Source organism: Rhagoletis pomonella, unplaced genomic scaffold (assembly GCF_013731165.1).
Source record: "Rhagoletis pomonella isolate Grant_MI unplaced genomic scaffold, Rhpom_1.0 Rhpom_scaffold_00007, whole genome shotgun sequence".
Classification (NCBI taxonomy): domain Eukaryota; kingdom Metazoa; phylum Arthropoda; class Insecta; order Diptera; family Tephritidae; genus Rhagoletis; species Rhagoletis pomonella.
In genome coordinates this window covers 69,883,963-69,896,640 of record NW_023458561.1, presented here as the reverse complement: position 1 = coordinate 69,896,640, position 12,678 = coordinate 69,883,963, and the positions used below count along the sequence as shown (strand labels likewise).

The 12,678-nt window shown below is 38.3% G+C and overlaps 2 protein-coding genes across 4 annotated transcripts; both read left to right on the top strand.

Moving 5' to 3' along the window:
* The first annotated feature begins 3,845 nt into the window (after nucleotides 1-3,845).
* On the top strand, nucleotides 3,846-8,480 carry LOC118743465 (probable cytochrome P450 6u1). 2 transcript variants are annotated; one of them, XM_036476158.1, is made up of 3 exons: nucleotides 3,846-4,084; nucleotides 6,352-7,699; nucleotides 7,986-8,480. In XM_036476158.1, the coding sequence occupies exons 2-3, from the start codon at nucleotides 6,628-6,630 to the stop codon at nucleotides 8,399-8,401; spliced, it is 1,488 nt and encodes a 495-aa protein (XP_036332051.1). In that variant the 5' UTR covers nucleotides 3,846-4,084; nucleotides 6,352-6,627; the 3' UTR covers nucleotides 8,402-8,480. The 2 variants fall into 2 exon arrangements, with proteins under 2 accessions (XP_036332051.1, XP_036332052.1); XM_036476159.1 differs by lacking the exon at nucleotides 3,846-4,084 and having other exon boundaries at nucleotides 6,438-6,572; nucleotides 6,697-7,699.
* On the top strand, nucleotides 4,084-6,309 carry LOC118743468 (probable Ufm1-specific protease 1). 2 transcript variants are annotated; one of them, XM_036476163.1, is made up of 2 exons: nucleotides 4,084-4,816; nucleotides 5,959-6,309. In XM_036476163.1, the coding sequence occupies exons 1-2, from the start codon at nucleotides 4,238-4,240 to the stop codon at nucleotides 6,085-6,087; spliced, it is 708 nt and encodes a 235-aa protein (XP_036332056.1). In that variant the 5' UTR covers nucleotides 4,084-4,237; the 3' UTR covers nucleotides 6,088-6,309. The 2 variants fall into 2 exon arrangements, with proteins under 2 accessions (XP_036332056.1, XP_036332057.1); XM_036476164.1 differs by having other exon boundaries at nucleotides 4,084-4,820; nucleotides 5,959-6,084.
* Nucleotides 8,481-12,678: the final 4,198 nt, after the last annotated feature.

The following is a 12,678-nucleotide window of genomic DNA, read 5'->3' as shown; positions in this document are numbered from 1 at the left end:
TGCTGACAGAACCGGCGCAGGTACCAGCCAACCAGCAAATAGAACCGGCACAGGCCCCAGCTCCGGTGAGTTCAGTCTTATCTGAGCCCTCACTGTCGCATCACAGGATTGTCCGGTTTGCACTGGGAGCTGTTTGTCAGAGAGGTTACCCCAGGAGAAACCCAGGAAAACAGACTGAGTCAAATATGAAGAGGTACTTAGACTGAACCTACCTAGGATAGAGGTACAGCAAAGAAAAGTAGATTGTATGGCGTTAGAGGACAGGGTTAATAGGCTGAACGGAGCTATTCTAGATGCCTTTGCGTCCAGCTGTCCCGTGTCAAAGCCTAAGCGGAAGGCTCAGTCTCCCTGGTGGTCACGGGAACTCTCGGTTCTTAGGAAGGAGGTGCGCAGACTTTTCAATAGGGCAAAGTGCACGGGGAACTGGGAGGAATACTCAGTCAGTCTGACAAAGTACAATAAGGAGATTAGAAAAGCCAAGCGTAGCGGCTTCAGGACCTTTTGTGAGAACATCGCATCCACTCCTGCAGCTGCTAGACTTCATAAAGCTTTGGCAAGGGACAACACAGGCACCAGATTCGCTATTAGGCTACCTAATGGGACGTTTTCAGGTACTGCCCTGCTGTCGTCCCACTTTCCGGACGCCATTCCAACCGCCGGGGAAGCGATGTTCCGTGCGTTCAGGCCATCGACACCGGACTGGAAGCTGGCTAAAAGCCTTGTAAACCGCCAAACAGTGCGGTGGGCTTTGGACTCCTTCGAACGGTACAAGGCCCCTGGGGTGGATGGTATATGTCCGGTGTTGCTAAAGCAGGGCGGGGAGCTCCTACTTCCACATCTTGTGGATATTATGAGGAACAGTCTAGCACTGGCCCACATTCCCAAGGTGTGACAGAGGGCCAGGGTTATCTTTATCCCGAAGGCAGGTAAGAGAGATTACTGGATGTTGATTCGGTCACCTCTAAGGCTACGAGAGCGATGATAGTGTGCAAACGTCTGGATGGATGTACACCATGATAGTGAGGCCTATAGTGACTTATGACGCGGTTTTCCAGGACTACTATGGTAGCGGTGAGGCAAACCCTCCCTAAGCTTCAACGTCTGGCATGTGTTTGCATTACGGGAGCAATGCGCACATGCCTGAAGGCAGCGCTGGTGGTAATGCTGGAACTCGAACCACTGCATCTCTCAGTTGAACAGGTTGCAAAGCGAACCCTCCTTAACTTTGCGAGGGAGGGATTCGGCAAAGGCAAGGTGTTATCATCTAGAAACAGGCACAAGCTAGGTACCCAGCTCTCCCTGGCCTTGTTTCCCAGGGACGATATCAACAGACAGGTTGTCTTTAAAAGGAATTTCAGGACCTACACTTAAAGCAAGGCGACCTGGTGTACCTCTATTATGGAAAGGCACATACAGGCGAGCACAATACAGTGGTACACTGACGGCTCCAAAACACCTGAGTGGTCTGAGATTTGCCTGTGTAAACGGGGTGATTAAAAAACGAGCTTTGACTGAGATAATATTTATATGTGAACATACTTCTAGTGACTTGAGCTATTATATTACATTTACATTGAGCCCAAATGCGTCATTTGGGCGAGAAACCTCAAATGCGAGGCCAAATCACGCATTTCTCCATACAAATTCACATTTCCAGAATGACGCATTTCGACGCATTTACACAAAATCACGAAACAAATGCGTTCCAATTGCCGTACTATTTTATTGAACGCACTCAGAAACAAAAGTTCCACAAAAGCTTTGGTTTGTCTTTGACATTTGGAATTTTTCAAACACAAAACAAACACAACGAAATAAATAAATCTTTGAAATTTGTGTGTAAAAATTGTTAATTTATACAAGAGCTTTACACATTTTTAGTTTAATCAAAGAATAATTGCCTTTTTGTGTCCAAAAAGCGTTAACAATATAATAAATGTAGTGTTTGTTTACATACATTTTGTTTTTGTCTTCCCTTTTCATTTGATGAGAAGTCAAAGCAAATGCGGATCAAGCAGTGTAAACACCTTCAAATGACTGATTTAAAATCACGCATTTTGGTCCAATGTAAATGTAATATTAGGGGATTCCCTTAAACTCGTTAAGTCTTAAGGCCCGTCCACATACAACTTTGGCGTTGCGTCGGCGTTGGCGTCGCTTTGACTCGTAAATTGACGAGGCTTTTATGGAAATGCCCCCTTTGAGAAAAATGTAAATAAGTGGACTGTTTGACAGATCAACCAGGATTTTGTGAAGCCATTTTTGTTTCGTAGTATTTTTCATTACATCCCGCCATCTTGTGTCTATCACTCTTGGCTAAAATACAATTAGAAATTCCGAAAATTAGCAGAAAAAGTAAGTCAATACAGTTAGTGGATGATATTTATCATACATTTTAGTATAAAAATTTCGGCCCCTCGGCGACAGTGAAGTTTACGAGGTCGTTTACGCATCAAATTCGCCTTTTAATTTATGAGAGGTTTGTATATAAAGCTCCATACAAATTTTGACAGTTCTTTTACGATGCTCGTAAATTTACGAGCTGTGCGGGGCTTTTACGAGGTTAAGGGAAACCCCTAATATACAACAATCGATAGTGTTTAGAAAAATATACAACCATCGATAGTGTTAAACTGTGTTTATACACGGAAACTTTTGTCGACGCGATTTTTCACATTCCCTTTTGGTGTTGCTCGTTTCATTAACACACGGCGATTTGTGTGTATGCAATTGTTGTTGTCAGCTGTGAACAGGGGTTCAATTTACACAGGCGAACGAGAGCACAAAGCGTGTTGCCCGAGCACGAGCAACTCGTTGCCCCTCTCCTTTCCTCGTCACGCTCTCTCCAACAAACGTCGAGTTGCGGCGACAAAAATCGCCGTGTGTATGTGTCCCCCTATTTCTACTCTACGTAACGACGAGCATGCTCGCTGAAAATCAAAATTTTTTGATTTTTGGCGAGCATGCGCGCAAACCGCCCTACAAACGACGAGCATGTGCGCATGTGCGCGGATATGCTCGTCGTGTGTAGCTACTGTAAATGAGCACTTAGGTCAGTGTTATGCAGAAATTTTGTTTGGCAAACTGCGTGCAATTGTTGTTGCAGCAAACTCGGAGAGAGCGAGTTTGGCGACTCTCACAGCAAACTAATTTTGTTTGGTCAAACTGCAGCAAATTCGGCGTTGTCATATACAAAAATTTTAGACAATTGTTGCTATACACAAAATTCTCATTTCGTGTTGGCAATAGCCATGAAAACCATAATGAGCGTGCAACCCTGTGCCAAACTCGACATAACCACCTCCGAGCAAACTAAGCAGCCGCCATTTAATTTGGCAAACAAAATTTGTCTGCATAATACTAGGTTCACATATAAGTAGATTATCCTCATTATCGAGCTTAACACCGTAATCTGTAATTATAACAAGAGATTATCCATATAAAATTCGTCCCTTGTTAATCTGTAATTATAAAATAATCTCAGATTTAACCGATAACTTTTCGGTGTCCGTCCTAGTTTTATCGATTGTTTTTGCGAAAGAGAGAAGAAATGCCAAATGTAAAAGTAAACAAAAATGTACGCTAGCAAGTAAAAGAGGTTTGTAAAGGTATTTTTAATAAAATGTTAAGTTAAAATATATTTATATTGCTTATTATAGCAGAAAAACGTGATCACGGTGGCACAGAGAAGAAACATAACTTTTCCTTGAGATGTGAGAATAACAAGCACAACAAATTTGACGGCTAATAATCTGAGATTTGCCTGTGTAAACGGGGTGATTAAAAAACGAGCTTTGATTGAGATAATATTGATATGTGAACATAGTTTAACACCGACCTTAGAAAACTTCGATAGAGGCGGCAAAATGAAATCATAGATACTATCGAGATAGCCCCATCGATAGTTTTCCATAGTTACCAACAACAAGAAAACCCAAAGCAGCAAGAAGCAAAATACGAATCTGCGTCGGCAGAGGTGCAGAAAATCCAAGGCATAGAAAATCTAGATTTTATTTAATTTTTAGCTTTTGGTTGCGAAGTGGCGCGTTTGTTTACAAAGAAAATTATTACTGGGAGATATATGGTCTCTTTTTTAGTGACAAAGACAACGTATGATGTAGCCGCGGCAGCTAGGTATACTTCTTAGCACGGAGACACTGTTGAAGAAGCTAAAAAATAGAAATCGAGTGGGCGATTTATAGCGAATATTGAGTATACAAGCAAAATAAAGTAAAAAATGGAAGAAGGCGCCCCACAAAACAATCAACTGTCACGCAAGTGTTACCCATATCCACTCCTTCACAACGTGCACAAATATTTGCCACCACCGTCAGTAACTTGCACTTTAGGATACAGTTGCGAAACTTTGTATACAGAAGGAGATTTTGTATATTTTCACTACGGTTGCGACGGTTTCAATGACAATGGCTGGGGTTGTGCCTATCGCACGCTGCAGTCCATCTGTTCCTGGATCGTAGGCAAACGCAGCGCCAACGAGTCTAATACAGCGGTGCCATCGATTAAAGAGATACAACAAACTCTGGTGCAGATTGGTGATAAATCCAGTGAGTTTGTGGGCTCACGCGATTGGATTGGCGCAATCGAAGTATTCTATGTTTTGGATATGCTGTACGATGTTGTATGCAAAATCATTCATATTGCACACCATGACGATTTGAAGAAGTACGCCAATGTACTGAAGAAATATTTTGAAGAATTTGGAGGACTTGTTATGATGGGTGGCGACATGGACGCTGCATCTAAAGGACTTGCAGGCATTCATATTAGCGGAAATCAAGTTTATCTTCTGGTCATTGTAAGTAGGTACTTAGGTATATATATATTTCAATTAGTGTTTATTAACAGCCCTGCAGAAAATCTGACTTGCTCAGAATTAGCGTAGAACTAGACCTTTTGCCGACACTACTAATTCTGGCTCAATTCCCAAGCAATGGTTTAGTGGCAGTCGTTTTTAACGCGTTCATTTTGGCATTTTTTTTTATAAGAAAACGTTTTTAATATTCGATTTTTGGATATTTTTTCGGGTTTTCTTTTCTTCTACAGATTTAATTTTTGTTATATATTTTATTTAAAAAAAACGAAAAATATTGTAAGCGGCACCATGATTCATCATTGAATCAATAGCGGCACGCAACAATTTAAATTCATTAAATCTGAAAACTCACAACTGCCTCCACCGCGCTTTTGAACTCGTGACCAACGATGTTTAGGGCCAATTTAACGGCATTTAACTATAGGTTTTCAGTACAAAAAACTATAGTTAGCTGACGATTCTGAGTTAACTACGCACTGTAAATTTGGCCCTGAGTCGCAGGTTTCCGCAAGTTTCAACTGTCCCGCTCTGCAGCCGTTTTGCACTAGTTCAGAGATAGTTCTGAAATATGGAGTTCGGAACTAGCGCTTTGCCAGACTGCCTCTAAATTTTACTGCAAGGATATGTAGATGAATGTACGTACATAAAAATTTGCCCACATACATATATAGGGAAAAACGGGAAAGTATTGAAATGGAGAGACGTTTATTATGCAAATGACCTTGTCGGTTCAACTTGTATTAAGAGGTTTAATAACAAATTTAATGGTGCGTAACTAGTTAACAGGCGGTGGTGGTGATCGCGGTGTAGTTGCCACCATTCCTTTTAGGGTATCTTTGGCACGTTCAATTGAACAGCACAGTCCGACGCAACAATTCGTGTTTAAAAATGCTTTAATCATTTTACAATAAGTGAAGCCGCTGAAATGATTGCTTTTGCGGTCAAAGTCGAAAATACATACATGAAAATACCTACATTGCTTAAGTTATTTTTAATCGCCTGTTGCCAAAGTTAAAATACACATTTATGAGTTTTAAAATGTCTCCCCTTTTTTAGTTTATAAATGTCTATATACAGTTGAATTAGTTTCTATATTAATTACTCCCTTATAATTCCTCTTTCAGGATCCCCACTTTGTCGGCATTCCTGAATCTGTGCAAGAGCTAGTTGATCGCGGCTACATACGTTGGCAACACACTTCGGAGTTTGTTGATAGTTCCTTCTATAATATTTGTTTACCCCAACTTAAATGAAAAGATGCCAAAGAACGAAAACACCTGGACAATAAATACATACACATGTACTATGTATTTGTATTATTGATCTATTAAGTGTTGAAATTCATTAGCGAATTTTTGACTGTTAGAACACATTTGCTGAATAAAATTGAATTGCTATCACTACAAATACAAACTTTTGGAGTTTTGCATGTCGAAGGAGCTATCAACACATATTTGTTTTTTTTTTTTTTATATTAATATGACTCATTGCATTCTTCTAATTTCTTTAACATTTAGCACGTATGCATATCGGGCCCAGCTGTTGTAACCATTGATAACGAAAAGAACGAGAGAATTTTAAGAAATGACTGCGATAAGCACTAGCAGTCCGTACATAAGCCCATGGGCATGCTGATCGCTCCTGAATTGGTGTTGCGAAGTTAGCTTGCGCAATCATAAACAAAAGACATTATTCGACATGTAAAATTTTACTAACAGCTAAACACCTACATACATAAGTATTTATTAATCAACTGAATTGAAGCCCAAAACGGCTTACAATATTACAAAAAAATGGAATTTCTCCAACGCTTATTATGCACCGCTCTGAGTGTTGCCTCCATTTTCTATTTTATCGTCAAGACAAGCCTATCGCACTGGAAACGGCGTGGCATTTTACATGAGAAGCCGAAATTCTTGGTGGGCAATTTAAGAGGCGTTGGAACCAAACGTCACATCAGCGCTGTGCTGGAGCAAATATACGAAAAGTACAAAGGACAAGCCCCCTTCATAGGCTGTTATGCATACTTAAAACCAATGGTTCTAGTATTAGATTTGGAGTTGGTGCGGAATGTACTTGTAACACATTCTGACAACTTCAGGGAGCGTGGCGTATTCGGCAATGCCCCGCATGATCCGCTTTCTGCAAATTTATTGCAACAAGATGGAGCGGCGTGGCACCGCTTAAGCATCGCTGTATGTCCAACATTTGAAGAGGAGCGTATATCTCAGATGCTACCCACTTTGGAAAGGGTTGCGGCTACCATGCATCGCTCTTTGACACAATCGCAGCCACCTAATGCAGTACCAATAGATAAACTAGTGGACTGCTACAATATCGACGTAATTTCAACATTGGCTTTCGGTATAAGTGGCGAAACACTACTAAATACCGATACAGAATTCCGTCGCATGGCGCGAAGTTACCTCAAAGACTTCAATATGTTTCGATTATATTTCCTTATGTACTTTCCAAATTTAGCACGTTTGTTGCGCTACAAGAACTATGAACAAGCTGCCACCCACTACTTTCTCAAGCTGGTGCGGCAGAAGCTATTTGAGCAAGAGTGGAGTCGCATAGATAACCGAAATAGTTTTTTTCAAATGTTCGCTGAACTAAAACGACATCGAGATCCGGAAAGGCGTTTGAGTGACGAAGAAATAGCAGCACAGGCTTTTTCATTTATTTTGATGGGCCTGGAGACATGCAACTCAGCGATGACATTCTGTCTGTACGAATTGGCGCTTCAGCCGGATTTACAGCGTCTGGTACGTGAAGAGATACGCGGTGTATGCAGGCAAAATGAAAATGGCATGGACAACGCGAGATTGAAGCAGATGCGTCTGCTGAAACAATGCCTACACGGTGAGCTTAAAAATAATCTCTTCTTAAACTTAAGTTTGTACGTTTGGACGTAATCTAATTAAAGTTGGAATCCCCACTTTTGACATAAACGAGTATAAAATCTCAAATCAGGTAGATACAGTTTTATATAAAGTCTTCTGATAGCTTTATAAATTATGACATCGGATACAAGCTTGAATTTTGTACAAGTCGTTATCAAGATAAAATATTTAAATAGTTTTATCATGGTTTTACCTTTAAATATTTGTATCATGGTCGTTATTATAAAATTTCTTGCTCATTCCAGAAACCCTGCGCAAACATACCCCCTATGCCTTTTTGTTGCGGAATACCAACGAAGATTACGAAGTACCAAACTCCGTTTTCATGCTATGCACAGACAATCATCTGGTTATTCCTGTAGCGGCGATACACCGTGATCCTGAACTTTATCCCGAGCCAAACAAGTTCGATCCAGAACGTTTTAATAAGGAAAATGTGAAGAGACGTCATCCGATGGCTTTTCTGCCATTCGGAGTCGGTAGGAGATACTGCCTGGCGCAAAAATTCGCCGAAATGCAAATGCTCGTTGGTCTCGCCTCATTGTTGCGTGACTTCAGTTTCAGTCCATGTCCAGAAACTCCGATTCCACTAGTGTACGACAACACACGCTTGGTACTTGCTCCAAAGGGACAACTCAAGTTGGCGGTTCAACATGTGTAGATGTCTACCACAAGTGCGACTTAAATAAAAATAAAAAAAAACATTCTTAAAAATTTTGTATGATACTTTTTTTCTTAAATTTACATGTACAATAATTCCGCTTTATTGACTATGGTTTCGCTTCATGACTATGTTACTTGATCGCGGGAATAGTTTCCGAAACCTTGACCAGGAGTATGGATTTGTAATGTACAAAATATTGTTAACTTGTAGGCAATAATTTTACATACATACGTATGTACATATGTATATTTTCAAAAGATAAGCACTTGCCACAGGTCCATAGACATGTTTGCTGCTTGTGATCTGTATAGAAACGCTATATGTACTTTTAAGTTATTTTTAATACACAAAAGCTTTTTTGTTATTTGTTCAACACAAACGGGATATCAAATGGAAGACAGAACAAGAATAATGTATATGGATGTTATTTAAAAGATAATTAATCTAATAAAAATATATAATTTTTTCTTCATTAACAATGAGTTTTAGTTAAGTACTCCATATTCCATGGAGAAATCTCAAAGCGACATTTAACTGGAAGAAGTTCTGTCAATAAAAACGGACCTATTTTTGCGATTATAGAATAAGGTCAATGGGAAAATACGTTTTATTATTTTTTTTTTAATGTATATTTCTTCCGAGAGCAGCAGGTGCATCGGTGGGACTTCAATTAATACTTCCTTTGTAAGCTTATGAGGTCAATTCTTAAACAGCCTCATTGCGTAGGTCGTAAATTAGGTTAAATTGTACGGCTCGACAACAGTAGCATTGTCTATTGTCGTAATGAAATAAGTAAACGACCAAAATCGTCGAAAACTACAGTGCTGCCAAGTTTTTCCGTTTTAATACACTAGTCGAGTGGAAATTTTAGGCAATGACGTGCAATTTTCGATACGATTCGACTCTCGAAAAACGACTGGCATTCGACACGACTCTCGCAATGAGGGTGAATACTACCGGGAGGTTTGTTCTCCGGGAATTGGTTTCTCCCGAGAAAGAAATCCCCCAATTATTAGCGCACAGGCGTAGCATTTTACCCGAAAATTTGGGAGGAGGAATTCGAACTTCGAAAAAGCTGTTTGACACTTTCTTGAGAGCTCAACTTCGCCATTTAATATTAAAAACCGTCATGAAATTTTTATTCATGATAGGAGGAAAGGGAAAAGAGAGAAAACACCCGGGGAGTTGCTGTTCAGAATCGGCCTGCATAGCTTAATGATCAGGTGAAGATAGCAATGTAAAGATTAAGCACTTTTTTATTTTTCTATCTCAGTTGTTATACATAAATAAATAAATTTACATAAATAAATAAATAAATAGATTTACGTTCTTTGATTTAACGTTTTACATTTAAGGTGTTTAACGTTCTCTGTTACGCTAATTGCTGCAAATATCGATATTCAGTATCATCGATAGCCTTCCATCTCTATTTCTACGTTCTTTGGATTTTGGCATTTGTGTTTTCAATTTTCTAGCCGCTTGTTATTCGTAAAATGGCAGCTGTGCGCGCTCGTTGCATTCGCGGTTCCGCTATCCGTTGATTTTTTCATCTGTGGGCTACGAATAGCAGACAAAGTGAAATTGTGGAAAAGTGTTTTACGCCATTGGAAATGGAAAATTGTGTGAAAAAGGTGTACATGCCGTAGTGAATTTTACACATAGCTCGGATGCAAATTACTAGTACTACTTGAATTATGAAAATCGGCAATAAATATTTAAAGTGTAAAGAAATTTCGAAGTAGAAATTTGAGGAAGATTTTGTGTTGAAGAAGGCTCTGTCCATTGTCTCTGTCAAATGAATATTTCCAGCGCTTTTTGCGAGACGAGCTTGGCAAAAAAGGAAATTGTGGACACGTTTCTCAAAGAGAACTTGGATAATGTGAAATTTTAATTCTAGTGCTGAAGTAGTTTTTTGTGGAACTGTCCTGAAGCCACTGCGATTGGACGGATAGACATTCTAATTTGCTATCAGACGCTTGGAAGCACCTACATACATACATCCTTTCGCTTTAATCGACAGGATTGTTCAAAGGATACAGCACTAACAACAATACAACGGAATCGCCAAAAACAACAAAAGCGAATGAGCCGGATAGAACGAGACTGCAAAAAAAACAGCATTGCCAGGTATGTACATAGATGTATGAGGGAAATTATGGATCAGTTGGACTAATTTGAAATGTTTATAAAAAGTAAAATGCTGATTGGAAGGTTTTTGATGAAAACAAAAATCAAAAACGATATTGATGGAAAGTAGGGCTGGGATATTCAATCTGATTTTTGACTACGGATAGTCCTGGCATCCGCAAATTCGAATATGTATCTAAATCAGTGATGGGCAGCGCAGGCGGGAAAATTTTGGTGAAAATCGACCCGAAAAAAAATATATATATTGATGGGTTGGCTTTCCATTACATCGGTTTTTGGCTATTTTCACAAAACTGTAAACAAGTAAACAATTTAAAATGGCTGAGATGGTGAATATAACGGGTGCTACCACGTCCGTAAACCTAGCTGACCCAAGTCGCCAAAAATCAAAAATTAGCTAGGAATTAGGTGTCTTTTAGGTGTTAATTAGGGCCTCCAAAATTAATTTAGGTGTTCCATTGGTTTCTGAGAAATTCGCAAAAATGTGTGGGTCAGCTAGGTTTAGCTAGGTTTACGTAAAGCGCGGCAATTCAGAAAATCAATTTTTATTTGCATTTCAGAAAAGTAAATCCTTTTAAGGCTGTAGTATGTAAATACATATTTTAGAATATCAGTCTTCCCGTATTAGATGCATATGTATGAATGTTGATATCTTCGTAAACATTACCAGACTCTAATGATGTTTTTAAATAAGTACATAGGCACATGGTTTCCAACTTCTTTGTAAGAATCAATGAAATACCTAATCAGCGTGAACAACCACATTGCATATATTTTAAGACTAGATCACTCTCACCCGCTTCGCTGAGTTTATGAGATTTCTACGTGCTACATAAGGTCTAATTTATTTGAATTAAATCAACATACTTAAAATCAGGAGACTTAAATTTTTTTAAATATCTTCAAAATATTTTCAAACTAAAACTATCTTTTAAACCTCTCTCTTTTGATACTTTTTCATACTTATGTACATGTACATATCTATATGAAAAATTAACGTTCCCCAAATCCACTCGAGTAAAGGACTTGACTGTTCCTACCTACAATTATTTCAGCTCTGCACGGCTATTCTTTGTCAATGCTATCCGCATCTGGAACTCTATTCCATCCCATATTCGCAGTAGCTTAAACAAAAGCAACTCTAAAAATGTTCTGTATGCGTATTTCCGTTAGCTTCACTTCAGTCCCTGTGATTTGCTCTCTATGTACTTGTCTAATTAAGTCTTACTTTAAGTATATGTCCTGGAATTGTAGAACTCACTTAAAAATACTACTCTGTTAATTATATTGTGTTACTTTTATTTAGTCTTAAGTAATTTTTGCTGTTTTAGTTATATGTACATACATATGTACTGTTATGATTTTTTTGTTGCGCTATAAATATCTTTCTTTTGATCTTATTGTGCAAATAATTTTATTAATAAATGAAATGAAATGTAGTTTACAAATTAAGCCATTTAAAAATAACTTCGGTTAAAACCTATATCTATTGTAATAATTCATGGAAATGATTGAAAATTTTTAGTTTTACTTCTTAAACCGTTAATTCCTATAACTCAAGTTGAATTTGAATTTTCAAAAATGTGGGGTTGTTGTTGTTGTAGCGGCTACGTTGCTATAAATATGTATGCTGATTGTAATAACTCATTGAACTTATGATATAATTGTATTTGAACCTAGATTTCAAACAGGTGGCAACCCCCTTCAAAAACCTCAGAAAACTCTACATGTTCTAGCTGAACATTTTTAATTTAAACTCGACTTTTAGAACAGGTGGCAACCCTCTTCGAAATATTTTCCTACTAAAACCCTATTAAATCCCTCTTGTCTGACGTCCATATTCTGATACATATTCCAGTTATCACATGTCTTTAATTCAATAAGAATATGATTTTTCAAACAGGTTGTTTAGAACTAAAACATTTATCAAAAACTTTTCGGTTAATACCCATATTGTAGTAGTTCATTTAAATTAAATTAATTTAATTTTTAACGCTTGTAAAACTCCTCAGTAATATTTTAAATGTTCAATCTGAAGGTTTCTTAACAATCTTTCATCTGACACCCATATATTAATTTTTCAGATAGCTTGCTAATAATTTTATAGCAATTGTACGAAAAAAAAA

Bases quoted from the DNA above. Each gene is read 5' to 3' on its own strand.
- LOC118743468 (XM_036476163.1), top strand. From the start codon at position 4,238: ATGGAAGAAGGCGCCCCACAAAACAATCAACTGTCACGCAAGTGTTAC. The intron at 4,817-5,958 runs GTAAGTAGGTAC...TTCCTCTTTCAG, and splicing joins AAGTTTATCTTCTGGTCATT to GATCCCCACTTTGTCGGCAT.
- LOC118743465 (XM_036476158.1), top strand. From the start codon at position 6,628: ATGGAATTTCTCCAACGCTTATTATGCACCGCTCTGAGTGTTGCCTCC. The intron at 7,700-7,985 runs GTGAGCTTAAAA...TGCTCATTCCAG, and splicing joins GCTGAAACAATGCCTACACG to AAACCCTGCGCAAACATACC.